This window comes from Sturnus vulgaris, chromosome 3, assembly GCF_052056855.1.
Source record: "Sturnus vulgaris isolate bStuVul1 chromosome 3, bStuVul1.hap1, whole genome shotgun sequence".
Taxonomy (NCBI): domain Eukaryota; kingdom Metazoa; phylum Chordata; class Aves; order Passeriformes; family Sturnidae; genus Sturnus; species Sturnus vulgaris.
In genome coordinates this window covers 39,064,405-39,088,701 of record NC_142245.1, presented here as the reverse complement: position 1 = coordinate 39,088,701, position 24,297 = coordinate 39,064,405, and the positions used below count along the sequence as shown (strand labels likewise).

The 24,297-nt window shown below is 36.0% G+C and overlaps 1 protein-coding gene across 1 annotated transcript in view; it reads left to right on the top strand.

Moving 5' to 3' along the window:
• The window catches only part of PRKN (parkin RBR E3 ubiquitin protein ligase), a 671,877-nt gene that overhangs the window by 306,170 nt on the left and 341,410 nt on the right, over positions 1-24,297 (top strand). Inside the window, exon 6 of the mRNA XM_014875951.2 lies at positions 23,933-24,048. Coding sequence (XP_014731437.2) covers positions 23,933-24,048 — 116 coding nt within the window. The remainder of the gene's footprint in view (positions 1-23,932; positions 24,049-24,297) is intronic.

Genomic DNA, 24,297 nt, shown 5'->3' with positions numbered 1-24,297 from the left:
CAGGTGCTTCTCTTACATGACCATAATTTTGTTACTGCTTACAACCACACAATCATTAAGGCTGGGAAAAACTTTTAAGATAATTAAGTCCAACTGTTAACCTAGCACTGCCAAGCCCACCACTAGAAGAGGTCCCAAGGGTATTTCTGATATAATTTTTGTGGATTCATGCTCATCTTTACAAGTGACCAGAATACGTGTCATACTAAACACTTTATTTAGCCTTTTCTTACTCAAATGAATTATTAATGAAGCAGTGTTCTTGTTAAACTTTTACAGTTCCCTAAAATACATGCAGAACATTTTTTGTTTATCATCCATTGAAGTGAATTTCTGTTTAAGGACTTATTCTACTTCTATATATAAAAATGCTATTGCATTTGCTTTCTCAGGTAGGCTCATACTTTTTGAAAGTCATCAAGAGCTAGAGAAATCATGCGTCTCTTACAGTGACACAGAGCTGTAATACCACCATAAACCACGGTAGTGGTGATTTCATAGGAATCAGCTCCACGTTAATTCCTCTTTCCAGTGAACATGTATCAGTTTCTAAAAGACATTTCCACGTCCCCAAGGCAAAATGTAGGGTTATGTTTTTGAGCTTTAGAAACCTGTGGAAAAATATTAATGTTCTGTATGTGTTCCAGAGAGTCTCATTTGATGTGCAAAAAGAGTTGCTGTAGACTTGAAAATCTCAGAAATAATGACAGGGTTAAAGAAGATTATAGGTCAGATATGGCTTAAACTACTGGGAATAAGGAAAAATGAAAATCACTTTAATGGAAATATAAATGTACTTCTCTTCCAGTTTGATGTATCTCACTACTGTTACCTTGAAATCTTTGTTTCTGATGAAGACTGCATCGACTGTCTTCATAACTGAATAGCATTTTTATCTCTGCTCCAGTTACTGAAACATGCTAGACTTCGACAAACCATTTCTAAAAGAAGCAACAGGACTTCTGTGAACTTTTGGAATCATCTCTAAGTACTGGATTTTCTTACATATCAGTACACCCTTATCAAGCTCTATAGTCATCTCCTTTGCCCAAAGCAAAGATTTATATTCCAAGTTTGGTCACTTTTTTAAAATGTTTATTACTGGCCATTATATGTGACTTTCAATAGTCTCACTGTTGTAGGGTATACTTCAGAGCAAAGAGTTTGCCATAGGAAGCTTGTTTGTTTTTTTAAATTATGTAGCTTTTCCTATTATTCTTCTCCTTCCTCCTGTCTGATTTTGAATCTTTCAATTATTTCTTTTTTACTATATTGAAATTTTTGAGCGTTTCTCATATTTTTCCTTCCCTGCTTGTTTATTGTCATTAGGCTTGGCACTGAGGACAGCAATATTATGTATTCTCTTCATAGTCTGTTCCGCAGGGAACCTGTGTTCATCTGAAATAGTTTGGACTAAGAAATCAAGGGAACAATGTTCAGCTTGTATGCTTTAAATATGCAGCTTACCAAATGATTTTTTTTCTTTCAAGTGTTCAAAGCTATTATTTTCAAACATCACTGTTCAGATGAAATATGTTTCATTTTTCATCTCATTTTGCTTTGATTAGTTCAGAACTCAGTTTCAGTTGAGAACAGAAATAAATCCTGTAGTAGTTAAAGTATCATGAGCAAAGTAGTAAATTTAATGATGTTACTAAATATGAATATAGTAAAGGGCTATCATATCATTATAGGAAAGGTCTGATACATTTCTATATCGTTTATTTGTTATTCTTTTCATACAATGATTATTGTTAAAGGTACTATGTCTGTCTATCCCTGGAGCCATTATAATATTTTCAATGTCATAATATTACTAGAAGTAATTTTTTTAATTCTAGGATATTTCCTGATACCAAGAAGCTTCTTGACTTTGCATTTTTAATTTGTTTCATGTTAGTTTGTCTTATGCATTAGAGAGTGGTCCAGATAATATACATTAATAAAAAAAGCCCACAGTGAGTATGATAGAGTAGGAGTGCTAATTAAAATACCAGATAATCTTACTCCAGGAAATATTAAATTGATGCAAGGATTCTTATCACAGAATGATTTAAGTTCGAAAAGACTTCTAAGATCATGAAATCTAACCTTTGATCAGTTACTGCCTTGTCAACTAGGCCATGGCACTAAGTGCCACAACAATCTGTTCCAATGCTTAATAACCCCTTCCGTGAAGAAATTCTTCCCAATGTCAGACTTGAACTGTCCCTGGCACAGCTTGAGATATGTCCTTTTATCCTGTTACTGGTTACCTGGGAGAAGAGGCTGACCCCCACCTGGCTTCAACATCCTTTCAGGGAATTGTAGAGAGAATATGGTTGGGTTGCCTCCAAGCCTTTTCTTCAGGCTAAACAATCTCAGTTCCCTCAGCCATTATGACAAGTTCTTTATCCAGCATAGAATTCTAGTGTGGCCACAGTTGGAAGGCACTGTTCATCTCATTCCAACCCCTTCACTGTGGGCAAGGGTACCTTCCCACTGGACCAGGTTGCTCGAAGCCCCATCCAACCTGGCCTTGAACACTTCCAGGGATGGGACATCCACAGATTCTCTGGGCTGCCTGTGCCAGTGCCTCACACCCTCACTGAAGAATTTGTTCCTAATATCTAATCTATACCTAGTCTCTCTCAGTTCAAGTGTTCTATCACTACATTCCCTCGTGAAATGTCCCTTTTCACCCTTCTTGTAGCCCCCTTCAGGAACTGGAAGACTCCTCTAATGTCACCCCAGAGCCTTCTGTTTTCCAGGCTAAGCAGCTCTCAATTTTTTAGCTTGTCTTCATAGGAGAGGTGCTCCAAGTGCTGATCATCTTCCTGACTCTGCTCCAACAGGTCCATGTCCTTCCTCTTCTGGGGTCCCCAGAACTGGATGCAGAACTCCAAGTGGGGTATCACGAGGGCAGAGTAGAGGGGGAGAATCCTCTCCTTTGACCTACTGGCCATGCTGCTTTGGATGCAGCCCAGGATAGAGGTGGCTTTCTGGGCTGTGAGCACACACTACTGGGTATCTTCTCATCCCCCAAGTCCTTCTTACCAGGGCTGTTTTCAATTCATTCTCCTCCCAGCCTCTGCTTGGACGTGGGACTGCAAAGTGTAGGATCTTGCACCTGGTCTTGTTGAACTTAATGAGGTGTGCATGGGCCCCCTCTTAAGCCTGACCTGTCCCCTCTGGATGGCATCCCTATCCTCTAGCCTAGGCAACGTCATCACACAATTTGGTGCCACCAGCAAACTTGCTAAAGGTGTGCTCAATCCCACTGTCCATGTTGCCAATAAAGGTGTTAAACTGTGCCAGTCTCATTGCCAATCGCTGAGGGATGTCACTCGTCACTACTTGGGCATTGTATATAAGCCACAACTCTTTGAGTGCAACCATCCAGCCAATTCACAGAATAACTAGGTTAGAAGAGACCTCCAACAAGATCATCAAGTCCAACCCATGCCCTAACACCTCAACTAGACCATAGCACCAAGTGTCACATCCGGTCTTTCTTTAAATACATCGAGGGATGGTGACTCTACCACCTCCCCAGGCAAAGCATTCCAATACTTTATCATTCTTTCTGTGAAAAACTTCATCCTAATATCCTAATATTCTTTATCCACCAAGTGGTCCATCTGTCAAATTCATGCCTTTCTAGTTAAGAGACCAGGATGTTGAGAGTGAAAATGTCAAATGTTCTGCCCAGGTCCACTGCCATCAGTTATTCCTCCCTCACCCACCACCACTGTGGCCTCTTCACAGAAGGCCCCCAAATCTGTCAGGCACAATTTTCCCTTGGTGAAGCCATGTTGATTGCCATCAATCACCTTATTTTCTGTGTGCCTTAGCATAGTTTCCAGGAGGATCCACTCTCTAACACTGCTGGGGGCAGAGGTGTGACTGACTGGCCTGCAGTTCTCTTTTCTCCTTTTAAATAGGGGGGTTGTGTTTACCTGTCAGTGAGAGCTTCACTGGACTGCCATGACCTCTCAAATAAGATGAATAATGACTTAGAAACTTCATTCACCTGAGGGCCCATGGATGCATCACATCAGGTCCCATGGACTTGAGCAACTTCAGGTTGCTTAGATGGTCTCAAACCTGATATCCCACAGTGGGTGGTTCTTCATTCTCCCAATCCTTACCTTTGCCTTCCGTGACTTGGGTGGGGGGGCTGGAGTATTACCAGTGAAGGCAAAAATATTTATTGAGTACCTCATACTTGTCCATAGATGAGGGATACTCTCTGAAGAGGAGATTTATTCAAATACAGTACAAATTTGAGAATCTTTCATATCTACCAGATTCTCTGACTATTGCTTCTACTACTTAAGGATTGTTTTATTATTTTGTGCTCAGTGCTGTGGCAAGTAAAAGGAATAAAGCATAAATTCAAGTTTATTAGCAAGCACACCAGACCCATTGTTGTAGTTTGTTTTCTGTTTTGTGATACAAGAAGGGCAAACAAACAATTTCAGAGATTTTTTAAAATTTATTTTTAAAGCCATTTCTCTTCACAAACCTATCCATTCTCCAAATGAAATAATAATATGGCACTGTTTTATAGTAGTGATGCCACTGGTGCAGACCATAGGAGTGATACACTGCTTACATGTGTTGAAATCCACTGTTTAATTAGATAATATAACTATAATGTATCATGAGGTTTCCCGTTTGGCTGACCATCTACCAAAAATCTCAGTCATTTCAAATTGCTGCCTCACTGGACAGAATGGGCCTTACTTCTAAGGGTGTGACTTCATTTCTGTCTGCTTTAAAATGCCATATTGTTTTTTTGATCTTAGATGAGCTGTTTATGTGGCTTTGTCAGTGACTTTTAGGCTTCATTGTTCCCACTCTCTCAGATTTTGGGCCATCTGTAATATTTGAGCAGTTACTTTATGCCTTCATCCAGATCATTAAGAAGTGTTTTGAATAGCATAGGCTAGGAGATGTTCACTGCAAGTCACCTTGAAAAACAGACATTGGATGATTCACTGTGGGAAATTACATTTTGAAACATATCAGTTAAATGTCTCTTACATTGGTCTCATAGTGCTCTAGTTTCTTAATCAAAATGTCAGTGCTGTATCAACTGCTACACATAAATCTGGGTAAATTCCCACATCGCAATTATGATGTACTTCTGAATTTGTAATCTCATAAAAGTGTCAGGTTAGTTCGATAGAGTCATGTTACCATAAATCCTCATTGATTGGCATTAATTACAGATCCCTCTTTTATTAATCAAGCACCATATTAGCTATGTATTGTATGTAGGGCTGGTATCAGGTTTCTATACTGAAAATTGCCTATAAGGTTGCCCTAAATGATTATGTGGTTGTGTTCCTGTAAAGCTCTGTATTTTAAACCCTCCCTAAATGTGGGTGGGTTTTTTTAGCCATCAGTGCATTTTCTGAGGAGTAAAGAAGAGGTGAACAGTAACTGAAAATAATATCCTTGGGACTTTGGAATAACTTGTGAAAGTGCTGTGACTGTATTTTGCTGATTTTGGTTAGGCCTTTAAACTTATACACTTAATAGCAATTAGAGATTAAAAATATTTACTTCAAATGATTGATTGTGAAGAAAGACACACAGTAGTTGACTTACTGTGGTATTTAAACGTTTTTGAGGTGTTTTGAGGTGTTCCATTCTTGCTCCAAATTATGTTAACTCTACATTTCTTTTCAGATTCTTCTTTAGGAAACCATAATTAGATCTTTCTTTAACACGTATTCTCAAAGTAACCTCATTCTGGAGTAGATCAATTTTTCTTTTATAAAGAAATTCTGTTGTTCTACTTCTCAGTTCAGAAAAATCAATGATAGGTGAAAAACTGAATTATAAAATAGAATTAATTCTATACAGGGAGAAAAAGCTAAATTATTTATCTTGGAGGTAAAAGTTAAACCTTTTATAATTAAGATCTCTCCTCTTTAAAAAAAAAAGATGAATATATATTCACTTCTCATCAGTGTAAACACAATATTTCTATAGTATATTGGCTGTTTTTTATGGGCCACAGACTATCTTTATCAAAACCCATTAGTAGCACACTTAACAGTATGATTTCGGTCAGTTGATTTTATATATATTATGGTTTTTTCACCATAAAAATCTTACAACTGAGACAAGCCAGCTCTTTGGAACTGTTTATCAGTTTTCACATCTCGCCAATAACTAAAAATTGCTAATAGTTTTTCTGAGCTGAACTTTTCAGACTAATTCTGGCAAATCCAAAAGAACTCAGTTATTTTTGCTCTGTGCTGAATGGTCTCAGGAAATTTAGCTCATCTTTTCTGTATTGATACCACCATTTTTATTTACATATGTGGAAAGGCCATCATTTTGTAAAAGATTGAACAGAAATTACTGAAGATTAAAATGCGTTTTTCAAAAAAATCCTCTGCTCTTTGGGATGTTTTCTTCAGTTGTTAACGTTGTCAAATAGAGAAAAAAAATCACCACCAGCATCTCTGTTGCTTGTTTTATTTTTGCATCTCTTCAGTTCAGTTCCAGAAAACCTTATCTCGAAAACATGAGCATTAAGCATGCTTTCAGTGTTTTATTCTGTCTTATATGAGCAATTTATATGATTGTGGTCAGCTGCTAGGTTCTCATTGCCCTGCACAACTGCCTTTTAAAACAACTGCCTTTTAAAAATAAGCAGTTGTTTTGAACAGAACTTTGCATCTTCATCAAGGTAGAGCTCTTGAAAAATTCTTCAGATAGAGTAGAGGCTTCATCATTTGAAGAGAGGCAGTTTCAGATGAGTAGAAAATTTGCCCTGTACTAGGAATCAGCAAGACCTTTGGAAAGACTGATAACTGTACACTAGCAAGCTAACAGCCTTTTCTTCAAATTATTTAATGCTCCTGGTTTCACTGAAAAATAAGTTAACTTTTATAAATGATAATTTCTATATCCTCCTTGAGATTGTCAGTATCAAGGGTCCAATGTTATAGAAAGTGAGCAGAACACAGCTCGTGTTCATCTGACCAAATCCTGGATCATTCTTGTAATAATTCCTTTGACTGCTGAAAGGTAAATTTTGTATTTGCAAACCAAAACTGAATGTAAATTCACCTTTAATATTTTAAAGGTGTTTTACTTCTAGAAATGTCTGAAAAACATGCTGATGATGCACTGCAGCAAGGAACTTATTCTGTGCCCATGCTGTGTTGACTGTCATAAAAACTTAATATTGTATGATTATAACATCCTATTTCAGCCTGATGCAGTGTCTTTTTCCTGTTATTTTGATGTTCAAATCAACCACAGGGAGATTCCTCTTTGCCCATTACATAATTAAACTTTGGCACTCTTTACTGCAATATATTGTGGAAGATGCAATGTGTTCAAAAAGTGAAAAACTAATGAAAGAAAAATCCATTGTGAACTGTTAAATGTGAAGACTTTCTGGTTTATAAAGTTCCTGAACAAAAAAAAATGCTGGAGATTAAGAATAGGTTTTTGGTGAAAACTATTTTAAAGTTTTTATTGTTTTTAGCACACATTCTAGGCATCTACTGTTAACTTCCTACTGAAGTCAGGATCTTAGGTTGAATGGACTGCTCTGTGATTTCATGCAGGGAAATGTTTATAACCAACAGTTCTCTGATGAAAGATAGGAAAGATGGTTATCATCAGATTGAGACAGAAAGGATGACTATATTTCTCATAATCCATGTTATTTTTTTTCAATATCAATCCATCCCAAGTCTTAGCTACACCTAGCATGAACACAATAGGCAAGTGGAATGGAAGTTCAATGTGTTGTACTCTGCCATGGGAAGGAGGTGTGAGAGATTCTCACTGCCATGTGTTGTTGCCATTATATGGTCTTGAGCCTAGTAGTGAGAGCAGTGTTACAGTTACTCTATTTTTGTTGGATATTGACCAAGTCATTTTCACATACTATTTGGAGGCTATTGTACCATTAATGTATTTTGTCTATTAGAGCTGTAGGAAATATGTGGGTATTTGGAGACCTAAACAAATCGGGAAGCAGTAATTGAAAATTATGGACAAAACAGAATTATGTGAACACCAGAGGAAGAAACTCAAGAAGACCCAGTAGAGTCAGATCCAAACCCAAACACTGGATTTGCTCTGTCCCTTGTTTCACAAACAAGACCCGCATTTTCTTTCAAATGAAGCTTGTTATATATATTTTTTTTCCATGTACTCTGTCAATGTGTCTAACGTGCTCAGGGATAGATTTTTGTAATTCAATGGATTTCAGTAACACTTTGACTGAATCTTTTGTTGCTCACTGCACATGACATTTAAACAGTATGTTACTGTCTGCAGCTGTTGCAATTTCATAGCTGGTGATTGAAGCCTTGGATTTCCATTCAAGCATGCAACATATTCCTGCAATCATCTATCAGCAATGTAATCAGATGAAGGTGATTTTGTTAGGGTACAGTGTGGTTACAGAGGAGTCTCTCCTCAAATGTCAGGCAGCATTTACAATGCAAGAACACAATTTCTTCATTCACATGCGGCAAGTACTGTTACTGATTGTTTAATAACTGTGTCAATTTGCAGGCTGACACACTACGTGAGACATTTTGTTAGATCTAAAAGCTGCCATAAAATTTACCTTGGCATTAAATCTGTTTCCCACCTATAGTTTTCATGCTAATGTTCTGGTCTGGGATTCTTAAACATGAAGGTATTAGGTTTTGATTAACAATTGTCTACTATTTTTGGTCTAACTATTTCTAAGAAATTGTGCCTGTAACTGATTTAGGACCAGTTTGTCAACTTGAATTTGTGTTTTCTGCTTCTGTTCATGCACCTTATGAAATTAGCTGACTTTTTACAAATCAGAACTGTATTTAAAATACGCGTACCCTGTTTATAGGATGTGGTGGTGTGAGATAATGCAGTCAATGGCATTACCTGTGAGTTTCTCTCACCGGGGACTGCAAGGTAATTCGTATTGGAACTGCTGCAACATATTATATGGGCTCTGTCTCTCATGGTTCATGCTAATGTGATGGATAATTATCCAGTAGCTGCTGTCAGAAATGCCTGAATTCTCATAGTATAGCTGTCTGGGGCAAGGCTTAAGGTGTTGTATTCAGTTTACAGTATGTATTTCTAGCTCAGAGAAGTTTAAGGAAAATTTACGTTATTTTGAGCCTAGAAGGCTTAAATTGTAATAACAAATGTCTTCTGGATTCTGTTTTCTGCCTTAATGGACTAACTCGGAAAGATATTTTCAACATATACCCAGCTTTACATATACAAATACTCTGCTGTGGTTAACAATGCTCTATGTTTTAAGCACTTGCCCCATTTGGGAATCAATCTGAATGCAAAAATAATTCCTTGGATAAATACATAAAAATTCTTCAGTGGAGGTCTTGCAATTGTCATTAGAAATACTCAGTATTTTGGCCTGTTTGCTAGGAGGATGCTCAGAAATGAAGTATTTCCCCTGCTTTAGCACAATGAATGGTTAGAAACATATGTTTAAAAAAACCCAAGAACTTTTTAAGAACACATTATCCACAATTTTTGGCAGTATAGATTGCTACAATTGTCTTTCAAATATTTGTGAAATATTGTGTTTCACGGTGCTTACATTTGCTGTTCAATTGTACTGTACATCATGGCAGCTCTTTGGGACTTCAGTAAATGTTTGGGGCATTCCAAAATGAAATATCTGAGTTTTGCCACTGTGGCACTTAAATGTATGTGGGCAAACTAACCGTGGTTATGAACTGTTCTTAGAAGCCACCGATGGTTAAAGCGCTGGCAGGAAATGAGGGAAAGAATGTTCTAGTGACAAGTAGGTTTCTTCCATTTCATGCATAAATCCGCTTCACTCTCCTGCTACCCCATCATTGCAACATTAGAAATGGAACAGAATTCTTCAAGTTGCATCAGTGTGTTTTATAGTCCTCTGCTGCACAGAAGAAATGGTTATTTCTAGTGCATATGAAGTAATTACTCAGAAATAACTTTTCACCAAACATCACTGTTACAGTGCCATTAGGAGGAGCTGTCAATGTGCATATCTCATTCTTTACAAACAAAAATATTAGCCCCACATGTATTTGAATTTGTAAATGGGGAAAAATAATGAAATTTGCTGTGGAGATACCTATTAAAGGTGCTATGACTTTTATGAGTGTTAGAGGTTGTACCCACAAACAAATTGATTTTTGGAAGCTTATTCTTAAATACTGGTAGGCAGTAGTGCATTGCTTGCAGGATCACTAATTTGTCAATAAGGATTTGTTGTGATAACTTAATTCTTGTAATTTACAGGTTTTGCTGGAACTTTTGTGTTCTATGACAATCTTTTAACCAATTTTTTTAGCTCAGAGAAACCTGACCTAATAAATTTGCACAGTTTATTTAAACTTTGATTTAAAGTATTTAGTTTTCTAAGTAACTATAAAAGTCATAAGTACGCCTTGAAAATATATAGGAATATATATGCAAGGTACATGAACAAGAGAAGAAACATTTGATCCATATTATCCTCTCCACTCCACTCCCCTGCCAAAAAATCAACCACCCCAAAAAAGCACCCACAGACAAAAGTGGTAAAAACTGCAAGGTTGAAAGCTCTTAAAATCAAATAACCCACATACATTAACATTATATTTACAGTTGTAGTTAAAGTGACACTATTTACTCCGTTAATTTTTTTAATATTAGAGATTATAGAATATCACATACATCAGATACTGAGTTAATTTTGAATATTTTAACTAGCATCTTGGAGCATGTTTTGAATTAATTATAGAATGATTTGGGCTGGAAGAGATTTTAGAGATTGTCTAGTTCCAACTTCCTGCCATAAGCAGAGGCACCTTGAAGGCCTGGTTTTCATTTTAGTTTTCAGAAAACTCCTGTGATTGGGAGAAGATCAGAATAAACAGTATGGGTTACCTAGGAGATGGCACACTGTAGCAACAAGATGTGTTGTTGTGTATTCGTATTTTGTTTATTTTTCATGCATCTAGAGGTCAGATTGTTTTTTGCAGCATTGGGATGACTTGCTGCCTGTCTAGTTTTGGAACATGATGTTTTAGGGTTCCTGTTGAAAATCTCAGCTACAGCCTGGTTCAGGTCCATAGATGTATGAGAACTACACAGCTGGAACTCTCAATTTCATGAAAACACTGGTGTGTTATATCTTGGTATCTTGTTGTCCATGAATTTATGTTCTCTCTGCTTACGTTCTTCAAGAGCAAGGGAAAATCCATTGGAAATATTGCATTCAATGTTACTGGTCTTCCAGCTTTCAACAAGGTAAAGGCATAGCCCACATCTTGTTCTTGATAACTCTCCATTAAAGGATCTGAACCCATTTAGTTTGGAGGGAGTGTCTGGTTCTCTAGGATTAATCTCTGTTGAGGGTTGTCTTTTGCTATAAGTGCAACATTTGTTGCTTGTTTCTTAAAGTCCATGGAGACAAAGGTGCTTTAACTGTTAAGTTACTGCAAAAGGGCACCAGCATCACTATTGGGTTTGTGACTGAGAGTAGTTGTGGCTTCTGTGCCTTTTGTCTGAAATGTACCAGAATTACCAATGGGAGCAGTACACAGGGGATCTTCTTTAGGGCTTAGCTTCTTTTGCAGGTGGTAATCTTGAGTGTAGAGCATATTGTGCCCGGACTATACTGTCCTAGTCTCTGAGTCCAGCACTAATTAAGCATTTGGTGTGTCAGGCTGGATAAAATACTGAGCACATGAGCTAGGTATTTGTGGCTATAGGAATGCAGTTGCATACCCACTCTGCTAGGAGCTAAGTAAAGAGCTCTGTGTGCTCAGGAAAGGGCTAAATACAGGTTTTCTACTTTCTGTGTAAATGTGTGTGCTTTCCAAGCTCTTGGTGAGTTATGGATTGGAAAAAAGTGACTGGGCAGACTACTTATCGTTGTAAGGGCTGGCCCATCTTTTCTATGGTAGGGCCTGTTTAAGTGGTGAGGTTTGTTTCCTCAAGACTGGATCATAGCATGATAGCAGATGAGAAGTTAAGACTGTAAGCGTGTGAAGCAGGCAAGGCAAAACCACACCTGATATCCAGCTATAACTTCTCTCTGAAATTTAAAGGACACATTTTTTATAATTTGCAGGCCTGAACACTAGAACTCTGTTCAATTACTTGCCCTTGGATAGTTTTTAGCAACAAGCTGTTTGCTAGTGTACATGTAGCCTTATTCTAGGGCTTTTGTTTCTGCTTGTTTTTTACAGTGAAGACAATGTAAATAGACAACTGTTTTAGAAAAAAAATTAAGTCACATTAGTGAAAACAGTCTATCAAAGCTTCATCAGTATTATACTAAAGTTATGCAAACAGCCATCTACACTAGATAATATATCTATGCATTAAATTATCTTAAAGAAAGAATATCCACATCTTTCTGGCTTTAATAGTGCAAAATACCTTTTCAGATATGACACTGGGCTGTCATCTGCTGAGAATTGTTGTCTTCTTCTGTACTGGCATGTACATGAAATATGGCTTTTGTATTAAATGCTTCTTTAACTTATTTACTGCATTTTTCAGATTTCTTATGCTATAAACTGTACGTAAGAGTATGCAAACATAGATTTATTTTTTTCCCAACTAGATTATACAGGAGCTAATGAATTTCCCACTGTGACTTATGTATTCTAGCTCATCTTGCATATATATTGCATCTAGATCATCTCTATATATTGTGTATAGAAAATGTCTTGGGAAAAAGAATGGTGACAGCATAAAACTAAATGCCAGAAAATTCAGTTTGCTGCAGAGACCTTAGAGATTTTGCAGTACAAGATTAGCCAAAGAGAAGAGTGGATTTTTTTGGACTTTTTGTTTGTTTGTCCCTTCTACCTACTTCATTTCCTGCAGCCCTCTATAACTTTCAAGAGCATCTGTTAACCTGTAAGAACCTCTGGGGAAAGCTTTTCAAGAGTTTAGGCTATAGTGCCATTTTATTAGATAGGGATTTATTCAACTCCATAGCAACGCTGTGGATATTTGTGTGTTTTAATGTGTGAGTCGTGTAAAACACTGGACATATATTTCTACTTTGTAAGTTTGTGAGGTGTTTATGCTAGATATTATAGTTCAAATTTTGCCATTTAAAATACTGACTAAAATACTAATCCTGCCAATAAAACCTCTTTATCTCATTGCACAGAAGTGGAAGAAAAAGTTCTTCCTTGTGTAGGGTTACATACAGGTTTTACTTCGCTGAAACAGATAGGATAAAATTAACTAAACATGTGCATAGTCTTCTCCCCTTCTTGGAAGATGGCAATATGAATCAACTATTAGCATTAATGTATTCATGTGATTATATTTGGCATCATTGCTCCTTTTTCTGTGTATCATATATTTTGGCTATTGTGCAGAATATTTTGATTGCTTTTTGTTTTAAGAAAGTCTCAGTTTGTGTACTACTTCACAAATATTCCATCTGTCTTCTCAGTCCATGCAGAAGAAAAGATTTAAACTAGGAAACCAGAGGAAAGGAAAAAATTCTAAATTTACTAAAATTAATCCCAACCTCATCAACTCTGGCAGTTTGACAAACCTGAAAAAAAACTATTGGAACAAACCTGGAAAAAATAACTATTGGGAAAGCTTTGCAAAATTTTTTCAAGTGTTAAGGTTTAATGTGTCTTTTTCTATGTGGTTAGACATTACCTCTGTTGGTAGGACATGAGACATGCTCCTTAGCATTTTTGTAAAAAGGAGAAAATTAGGAGCATGAACCTCAGTGATTTAGTAGAACTCTATTAAGACTTAAGGCTGTAGTTGTGCTATCAATGTATTATCATCACAAAGAACATAAATCAAAAGAAAAGCCACAAACCTCTGGGTGTCAAATAGAATTAAAATACCCCCTGCTGTCAATTCAAAGAATATGCAGGAGGTGCCAAACATTTCTGAATCTTCTGAGAAGGCAGGCATACCTTGTACAGAGGGAGAGAATAACATTTCTGCCATTTCCTTCCTCTCCTCCTCACACTGTTTCCATCGTAACTGGGCAGTCTTAGCTGCTTCATTCTCATTCATATCCTGATCTATGGCAGGCTTTGGGAAGATGACAGGACAAACTGTCCAATTTTTCAAAGCTGGAGACACAGAGATGAAGCAAAGAGCCACTCCTGTAGTATTACAGCCTAATTCTGTCTGCCCAGTGTCATCACATAAATACTGATGTTCCCCCTGAGGCAGTCATAGTGCTAAATGAAAGGTGTCTTAGTACTGTCTTTCAGCTGTGTTAGAGACTTGTAGATTGTCTATACGGTTAATGGATGGACATGAGGCTCTAGGATATAGGTGATATTAGTTAAAGGCTGGAAACCTAAACCCAAAAAATAACAGTAATTTTTTAAATGACTCTTGGGTTAAAAATACTTTTTTTTTGAAGCTTCAAACCTGTCCAATCTCTTTGATATCAAGGCATGGACAAAACTTAAATTTTTCAGTTGTGACAGGATCAGATGGATGAAGATCTACTGTATATATTGCAGAAAAACCATCAGTACTAACAGACTAGACTATGGAAAGACTCCTGCCATATAGAATACTCAAGAAAAAGTAACAGTTAAAGAAATTATGTACTTTGGCACTGTGATTTGTTAACTCTGTGGGCTTCTGAAACTTCTTTGAGAGCCCTTACAATGGAATGGCACCTATGCAATATTTATAGATCAAGTTTAGGGGTCCTGTTTCTTGTACTTTTTAGATTTTTTTTCTGTAGTTATTTTGAAGCTTTGATTACTGTGTTTAAATGCTTGCTAACATGTTTGGAAGATAAACAAGTCACTCAAACCTGTGTATGCAAGCAACTTTTTTGTGCCATAAGAAGCACAGCCTGTGTATCTGCTATCATGTAGCATTCTAGTTTCTTCTCTCCTTGAGCCCTTTTCATGGCTTTTGATCAAATAAAAATTCAAATCTGATTGTTAGAGGAAATTAAGCTCAAAGTAAAGGGTTTGTTCTCTACAGGAAACACTTGATAACAAATTTAGGCAGTTGGGTTCTACTTAAAGAGAGGCTGAGGGGAAAGTTTTAGTCCTAGGAATCAGCACTAGTGTTCAGGATATAATACGTTGTGAGAACCTGCAATCTGGTTCAGCCCAAAAGTCAGTGTTGATCAGAGGTAGCATTGGATAGAGGTATGGATAAAAAAAGTTAGGAGAAGAGGAAAGAGGAAGGGTTTGTATTCTTTCAGAGAAAGGAATGTGTAAAGCTTTCATACTATTTGATATGGAAGCATGGCTGTTCTGATTGAAAAGTTATTTACTTAAACTATCTTACTCTATTTTTACGTGCCACAGGTCACAGTACCTGTGACCTATTAGTTAGGCATTTTTGGGGATTGACTATCTATAGGGCCTTTGATTCCACTACAAAGTAACATTTCAGGCAAAGATCAATTGTAAGGACACACAGTGCCCTGCAGCCTTCATTTCTTTGTCTATACTTTGAGAAAATGTGTGATAGAAGAGCTGTGTTCTGCATTTGTGTCATGGAAACACTGCTACTTGAATGAATGACAGCAGAATTAGTGACAGAGTTGTTCGAGCTTGAGTCACCACTTGCAGAGAAAAGAAGCAAGTGTGTTGTGTGCTTGCCTATAGATGACCAAAGCAAGTGAGAAATTTTGCTGTTAAAAATGTGAAAAGTCACTTTCCCGCAAAGTACTTCCCTGCGTGGTTGAAGTAGTATTGTGTGGGCAGCAGCAGCTAAGGGATTCCTAAGGCACTTGTGTTCTATTTTTCCACTATGTTGTTTCTAGAAGATAGGAAAAGAAAATTATAAGATAGGTACTACATTTCTTATTGCTTTCCTTATACAGAAAATTCCTAGAAAACTACAGTTTCAAGTTCTCTTCAGAAACCAGGTGTCATAAACTTGTACGTTGATAGCCCATCATGCCAGTTATGTTAATCCTAAATACAACTTTCTCCTCTGTTTAGATTTTTTTTAAAAATCACTAACTGCACAAGGTTTTAGTGTGGACAATAGATAAGCAAGCTTTTTTTCAATCATCAATTATATTGGTTATATCATATTAAATGTCTGAATAAAGCTGAATGGTACTATAGCTGTCCTAGTAAAAAATTTTAAGCAATACCTCTGTTCTTCCAATGAAGTGTGGAAAATGAAAGATAGAAATCTTTTTACTTGGCAAGGGGAATAAATACATAAACAGGGTTTTTTAGCTTGGTTTTTGTTCATTTTTTTTTAAGAATGTGGATAAAAGTGGGATCTGGGTATGATGACAATAGTCTGTCACTATTTTCTATCCCTAAAAATGTCTCATGAAAATGATTTATTATGAGTTTTAAATACATTTTTATATTCCTAAACCTTGGCTTTAAGGGACTTGATCAGAACTAAAATGCTAGGTCTTGTAAAAATTCATGAGTAGTATGTATATTTCCTGTCCCATAATCCTGCTACACTCAAATACTTTCCATATCAAAGGCTTTCTGTTCAAATAATTATTATGCAACAAATTGTTTTTGATATTCCCTACTGAATAAAAGGCATGGTTAATATGTTAAATTCTGAAACAAAGAAGTGGAACTGTGTATTTTTAATATTTTTCTTATATGAATTTAATTAAAGTCAACCAAGAATTAAATGGAAATATTCTAAGAGATACTGACACTTCTTTCTCTGATTGCAAGTGTTACAACTGGAAAGAAGAGAAAGTCTGAAAAAACACAGGAGGATAGCATTTCTGCTCCTGAATGCTACTTATCTCAAAAGTGTAATAATAATTTTAAAAGTTCACTACCTCCATCCTCCATCCTTCACACAGTTCAAAGGTGATGTTTTCATTGAGACCGAGCCCGAGCAAAGAGTTGACAAAAGATACTCATCTTAAAGAGCTTTTATTATGAATAACAGATCTTGTTAGCCAGAGGCATTTTGAGAAGGGCAAAGGGGTTTGGTCAGAAAGCAGATATTAGAGAGATACTCATATTTCTTCCACATTGTTCTGCTGCTTTTGTCTCTTGCCAAATTAAATAACTATATAGTACTAACAAATATTTTAAATTTAATATATTAGCACTTTATTGACTTTCTTTGCATCAGAAGATACTTCAATTTATCTTTGAGGTCAGCTTAGTTATTGGCAGTTTATTAACAAGGACTATTATATAGCATTTGATCTCTTGGAATATCAGATTTTCTCCTTGTATCCTATAAAGGCATTTCTTTTGAAGTCCACACATTCGATAGTATCTGTGAATTGCCATCTCTGGGATGTTCAACAGCAGGGATTCTGTGAATTTGAAGGTGGAAGGGATGGGGAAATTTCTGTAGAAATGTACATAAAGTATGCTGTTATTGGTGACATGCTTGTCTTTTCATTTTTGCAGATTTTTATGATTCTATTCTGAATGCTTAGGTCTGAGATCAGGTATTGAGTTTTTCACAGGGTCTTCTCTTTCTAACAGGAAAATTTACTTTAAGTTTGTGGGGTTTTTTTACAGTGAAGAAATGTTGTCCGAGTGTAATGATTATGCTTTTTAGATATTTGTATTCATTTTGGTATGTAAATTATTTAAGCGAGCAACATATTAAATAATTGCATTGAAGTATTCCTAAAATCTGTCCTAAGGAACTTCAAATCCACTGTCACTTAATAACCTTGAATATTTTTCTGCTAAATCTTAATAGAAAATTACAAATTAATCATGCATTATTATATTGTATATAGTGATCAATTCCTGTATTTCTTTTAAATATTGAAACAGACTTAAGGACTTACCTGATTCAGTTTAAATGCTAATTTAATACTATGCATAATTTTTTTCTTTTTAAAATGAGTTAACTGTTCATTTGTCCTTAACCACTGAAGCATGAGAGCTGTATTTATCCTTAGTTTGCCTAGGAGGGGATCCACTTAGCTGTGCCCAGGGGAAGTTGCATTTTTCAGTTTAGGGAAGTCAGCTGCCCTCAGGAATAATATATACATCAGTGATATCCTGGTCAAGTTTAAGAATCATGAAGCATCAAGTTTACGAATCACAGGAAATCTACAGAGAAACGGTTTAATTTTGATTGGAAGCTCAAGTAGGAGAAAAATGTTCTTGAATGGAGAGCATCTTAAAAGGAAATAGTGCTGATGACAGGAGCAGAGTCTAAGGTTAACTTCCCATCTACAAGTATAATAATAACAGCTCCAGGTGAATTGCAAACATAGAGACAGAAGAATTTGCTTGTTTAAAATGTATGTAGCTATAGGAATGCTTTTGTTTTATTTATGTGGTTTTTTTAGCATAAACCCAACTCTATTGAAAATATTTGCTATTTGGGTAATAACTTTCTTCCTGTGATCTTAACAGCTGTTTAGGTCTCAGTGTTTGCTTAGCAAAGCCAAGCTATGCAGAGTATCAGTGACCAAATAAATGGTACTCGGTGATGCTTACCATGCTCAGTACCTGATTGGAGGCTCTTGGTAGTATTTAGTGAGGTGCGTGGGGGAACTGCCACTGTTTTGAGCAAGATATCTTTCAGTAACCAGAGAGAATCAAAATACTGTTTGCTCACACAGGAAAGTGGAGCAGTCTTGTGTATGTAATGCATTCGCAAGTCTATCACAAGGTCATTTAGGACTTAAATCTTTAAGAATTGCTCTTTGGCTCTACAACCTTCCTCATGGTAGTTAGCCAGTGTAGTTCTGACTTTTTTTTATGTTTCCATAACTTTCATATGTTTACATAACTTTCCATATGTAGACAGTGATGTCTTAAATTTATTTGTTTTTGTCATTTATATGGCTTGGAAAACCACTACCTGAAGTTCTTCTGAGATGTGGGAACCTGGAAATGTCTCTGCACAAAGTAAAGCTCTGTCTTTCCCAGAACATCCCAGAAAAAATATTTGATTCCACAACTGTGCTGAAGTGAGCCTCCTTCAATCTGTCCCCAGATCCTCTAAAATTTTGCAGTTTCAAAAGCAAATAAATCATTATTACAGGGAGGTGCCACAATAGTATTCAAGTTTTTTCTCTTTCACGGTGATATAGTTGAAATGGGATTTAAGTTTACTGATAATTTAAAAAAATTAGAACCACACCTTCAATGGCTATAAAGCATTCATAAATGGCTTTGCCTATCAATCCTAAATAAACATGTTATTTATGTGTGGACAACTGAGGAAAAAATACCATCAGGTTCTTTTGTAGCTTGTTAAGAATTGGGAATAAGAAATCTGCCTGAGTTTCCTTAGTTAAGCCAATTTACACAGCACAGAATGAGAAGTAAGGGGAAGAATTATTTATATATTTTTATGTGTATGTCAAGGTGCAGGCTATCTTGGTGGTACTTAGCAAAGACTAGTGTTTTTTTTCTTACAGTGTGTAAACTGGACTTGAGAACATATATCAAAAAGGTAAAGTTTCTCCTAGGCCTTTTTCAGACTGCCTTCCCCCTGATGGTTTGTGTATGACTTTGATCTTATTTATGTTAGTTACTTGACCATATAGAAGACAGTTGTTATCATCTGCAGTTAGGGATATGTAAACCCCTGGTTTGTTTGAAAAAACAGAGTTTACAGAGAGATACTTTTGGTAAAATATCAAAGATGATTTGGGGGGGCTTTGAAAAATTTGAGCATTTTTTTCTTGAGTTTCATAAAAAGTAGCTAATATTGACCATCTATCTTTGAACCTTTTCTTCCCTCGTGCACTTTTTATGATGTTGCATGACACAAAAGCGATAACAGGGGTGAAGAAAATGACAGAGTACGTAAGAGTGATGCCTGCTCCCTTCTCTGAATAACAATCTATCAGATACACTGCCAAAAGGAAGACATTTATAGTGTTAAATAGAATGTTCACAATTTCATGGGACCTATGCCTTTAGGCAAGAAAATGATCTAAAGGTATTCACTGCAGTAGAAGGTGACCATAAAACTACTCACTTTTAGAACTAAGAAAAGCACTAAATTTTGTCTCTCTTTTGCAGTAATTCCTTGACATCCTTACTTATTGCTGAACAGCAATACTTACAATCATCAGAGATTTTTGTAGCTAAAAACACATGTGCAGAAAGAAGGAATTATGTGATTTCTTATATTTTAAAATATTTTAGAAGTAGTAAGATATTGATGTAGAGTTCATGAATTTTTGCTCATTCCTTCTGTGTTATTCTGTAAGGTTTGGGGTTTTTTTAATTATGAAGTCAACATTATGAAAGTACTGTCTCATATAGCATAAGTTTAGAGACATTCTGATATCAATTTTAAGAAGTAACTACTGCTTGTATGAATTTTACAGTTTGAGACTAATTTAGAATCTTAAACTGGCTGGCTCCTAGATGTATACACCTTTACAGAGATTAACATTAAAACATAAATGATTTGGAGTAAAAAGTCTGGCCATTTTCCTTCCTTAGGCTTCCATACACCGGGTGAAAAACTAAATAAAAGAATAGCTACATTTACATGCTTAGTGAAATGCAAGACTGAAGAGTGAGGAGTGGCTACACTCCTCCCTCTTATATTTTGCTTTCAGTAATTTCATTGCTGGAATCAATTGAGAAGCAACTTGTTCTGATGTGTTATCTATAGTGATAACTCCACAGGTATATGGGCTGGCGTAAAAAAGTATGTTAAGTCTCTGGAAAGTCTTGTAGATTGAACAAATAAATACTTGTGGATTGTGTATTTATGCAATGTGCAAAACCAGGCAACATATATTTCTATATGCAGCTGGAAAATTAATTGGTTTCATGACTTTTAAAAGCATTTAAACAGATGGAATGTGTATTACTGCAGAAAAAAAGACATATTAAAAATGTGAAAATGAAGTCCACACTACTGTAGAACTGTCAGGCACTCAGCATATTGCATTCCCATCTTTCCCTGTACTTCTGAACTCCCAGCACAGACTGAGGTCTCAGACCTCCAGAGACAGACTATTGCATTGATTGTGTAGAACTGTGCTTTGTGTGGTTTGATACTGTTTGATTTTCCAAGGGTATACTGCTAGTCTCAACATATCTGTTGTGAATAACTATTTTATTCTTTAATCTTCAGGATTTCTTCTGAAAAAATACTTGACACATAATCTTGAGGGATTTTTTTCTTGTACTTTTAATGAGCCCTCTGTTCTGTTTGTATTTAATATTAAGATTTACTATTTCTTTAATTGCAGTTTAGTCAAGCAGGGAGTCTTTGAATGGATAGTTTTGGAAAGTGGCAAAATTTTCTTTTGTTATATTAAACAGTGTTTTCACGTTCCATAATGTTCTCAATTCAGCAACACTGAAGCACATCATAAATTTAATTAGAGGAGTTTTCTTAAAGCAGTGTTTGGACTGATAAACAGAAATATTGAGAAGTAATTTTCCTAATGATACAGCAGAAGTATTTTGGGACTGTAGCACAAGACTCTTGACTATTTTTCCCTTTCTGTCTGTCTTTCTGTGGAATAAGAATTGGATGGGTTTATTTACCTTCTTCATTAAATACCTTTTATGACAAGAACCATCGTGAGGTATTATCACAAGCAATTATAATCACCAAACAGATGCTCATTAGAGAGAAAAAGAGGTCTAAACCTATTTCAATTAGTTCAGAGCTTGATACCTTTATTAGTCTTTTTGTTTGTCATCCAAATAAATTCTTATTATAATGGGTAAATACTTTTATCAAATTTTTGTGTGTGTTTTCTTGCCCATAGTTTACCTGCTCTGAAATTGTGATTTGTCAATATTCTCTTAGCTGTGTGAGAAGATGTACTGAAGCAAAGAACTATATATCTTCTGCATTGAAATAAATCCTTCTTAACATTTAATTCAAGCAAAATAAACTCAAATTAAAGGGCAAAGAAACTTAAGCTCCAAAACATATTAGCAAATAATGCAAAGATCAATGGATACATTTTTTAAAGGTTGAAAATAAATTGAAGTTACAGATTACGTAAGGTTATCGTGTATACTGGATAAACGTGTAGTTCCATTGACTCATTTGAAGCTGAAATGCTTCAAGTTAAGCTGATATTTAAAAGTTGTGTGTATATCTGTGCCTTGAACAAGAGTAAAAACTTGGGAAGTCTGAAGTCTTGTCTAAGGATGACTTTAAGCATCTTTTCTTGCCTGGCACTACTTCCTGATGTTATGAAACAGGACACAAAGGTAATTTAGCTGTGTAGAAACATGTACTGGTGACTTATTTCAAAAGTCTTGTGAACAATGGCTTTAAAGAACAGACTTGCCCTTTAAACTGTACTCTTGCCATGTACATGCTTCAGGCATTGTGTCCTTCACTTACTGCAGGGTGTGAATATATTGCTGAATCTATTGTATATGTCAGCACTTCTGTGACAAACAGGAGGGACTAACCTAGGAGGAAGGTTACATTAATGCTTCTCATATCCCAGTTACCAGATTCCACCTTAGAGTGGCACGGTACTGCGTGGTACTGTATTTGTCTTATGCAGAAATACACAATATAGCTAAATTATCATCACCACTGAGGGAAAAAACCCAAAACATAAATGACAGCTGTTGTGCAAAGAATTCCCTACTCCAAGGCTGTAGGTATTGAGAAAGTAAGAGTCTGCTTTTAGTACAGTACTGCAGGAAATCATGCAGAGTTGTAGAGAGGGAAAGGGGATTTTGTATTAAACAAAACTGGTTTTATTTTTTTTTCCATTCATCCACATGTTCTCTTTTACTCATGTATTAGTGAGTGCTGTAATATGTGTCCAGATTGTCGAGGTAGGAAATGGGAGTGACACTAGCAAATACCTGGCATGACTTTCTCATGGATTTTGGATTGTTCCTGATGCTGAGGCCTGGATGTGAGTTTTTCATTCCAAAAAACTTGACAGTAGCTGTAATATTTTTACCTTCATCTTGTCACACCTTCAAGAGTCATTAGGAAATGCTGCTGATTTATTCACTGTCTTTTTTTCTTCTCTTGTTGCAGTTTGTGTGGGGTTTTTTTCCTTGTTTTTTTAGTATTTTTTTACTAAGGCCAGGTTTCTTGAGGATAAACTGTGATATTAGGATCTTGATGTTGTCAACAATTGTCATTCTTTTATGCCTTCTTATACTTTCATCCAATGTTTTTATACCCTTACGTTCCAATTCACATTTCATTTATACCTTGTTTTCATTGCAAACCTCCACAATTTGTCACTGGAAAGAAGGTCTCACAGCAACAAAGAAATTACAAACTTTAATCTGCAGCTCCTATCGCAAAGTATGTGTCTTCAGACCGCTTTTATTTACATATGCTTAGAGTGATTTGGACACTTAGACCAATTTCTTGTAAAAAAATCTTATCAAAGAATAGTATGCTTCATATGGCCTTCCCTGGGGTGCAGTGGAAAACAGAACAAAACACACATTTGTGTGAAAAGTATTATGCTAATGAAGGCAGTCTAAGAGGCTAAAGCAACTTGATTCAAACACTGTATACTTGCAAATGTAATACGGGCTACAAGAGAGGTAGAATTTTCCTTTATTATGATGGTAAAATTGTATCTTAAAGATTTCCAACATCACAAAAGCAAGGCCAGACTTCACTATTTTAGAGCTAAAATTTTATGCTGTGGAGTTCAGAAAATGGTAATATCTGTAACAAGAAAAGATAGTGGCAATATTAATGCATATTGAAATTGGTTTGTATTTTGCCTTTGATGACTATACTTAGAAAAAGTCTAGATGAAGTGATTCTTTGCTTTTTTATAAATCCAGAAGATCACAGAATGTGTCACACTGATATCTTCTTTGCTATAAAAGACACTGAACAAAATACACACCTAGACTGGTATTTTTGCAAGGGATCCCTTGTAAACCTTTCCTAATGATTGTCCTCCTTTGCTGTTGGCAGTGGTGATTTGTCTGTTCTCTAAAATGTCAGTTACCCAAAGATAAAGGAAGGACATGAGCAGCAGGTATGTAATCTTCTCTTTATCTCTCCTTCAATATTTCAGGAGTTCTACTTTAAATGTGGAGCACACCCAACCACTGACAGTGAAACATCTGTGGCTTTGAACCTCGTTACAACAAACAGCCGCTCTATCACATGTATAACATGCACAGATATTAGGTAAGTACAACAAAAATTGTCAGAGATGTACAGTCTCAGTGCTTCATAGTACTTATCACTTCCAAAGAGCCTCTTTTTCTTTGTTCATTTTCCTTTTTAAAAGCTGGGTTTTTTTTCCCCTGGTAACATGGTGAAAAATGGGTCATATTTTCAAGTGTGTTATTTGTTTTGCTGGTAAAATTGCAGTTCATATTTTTGTACCTTAGTCATGTTGCAGGTGGAAATCTGACTGCTTAAGTTCTCACTAAA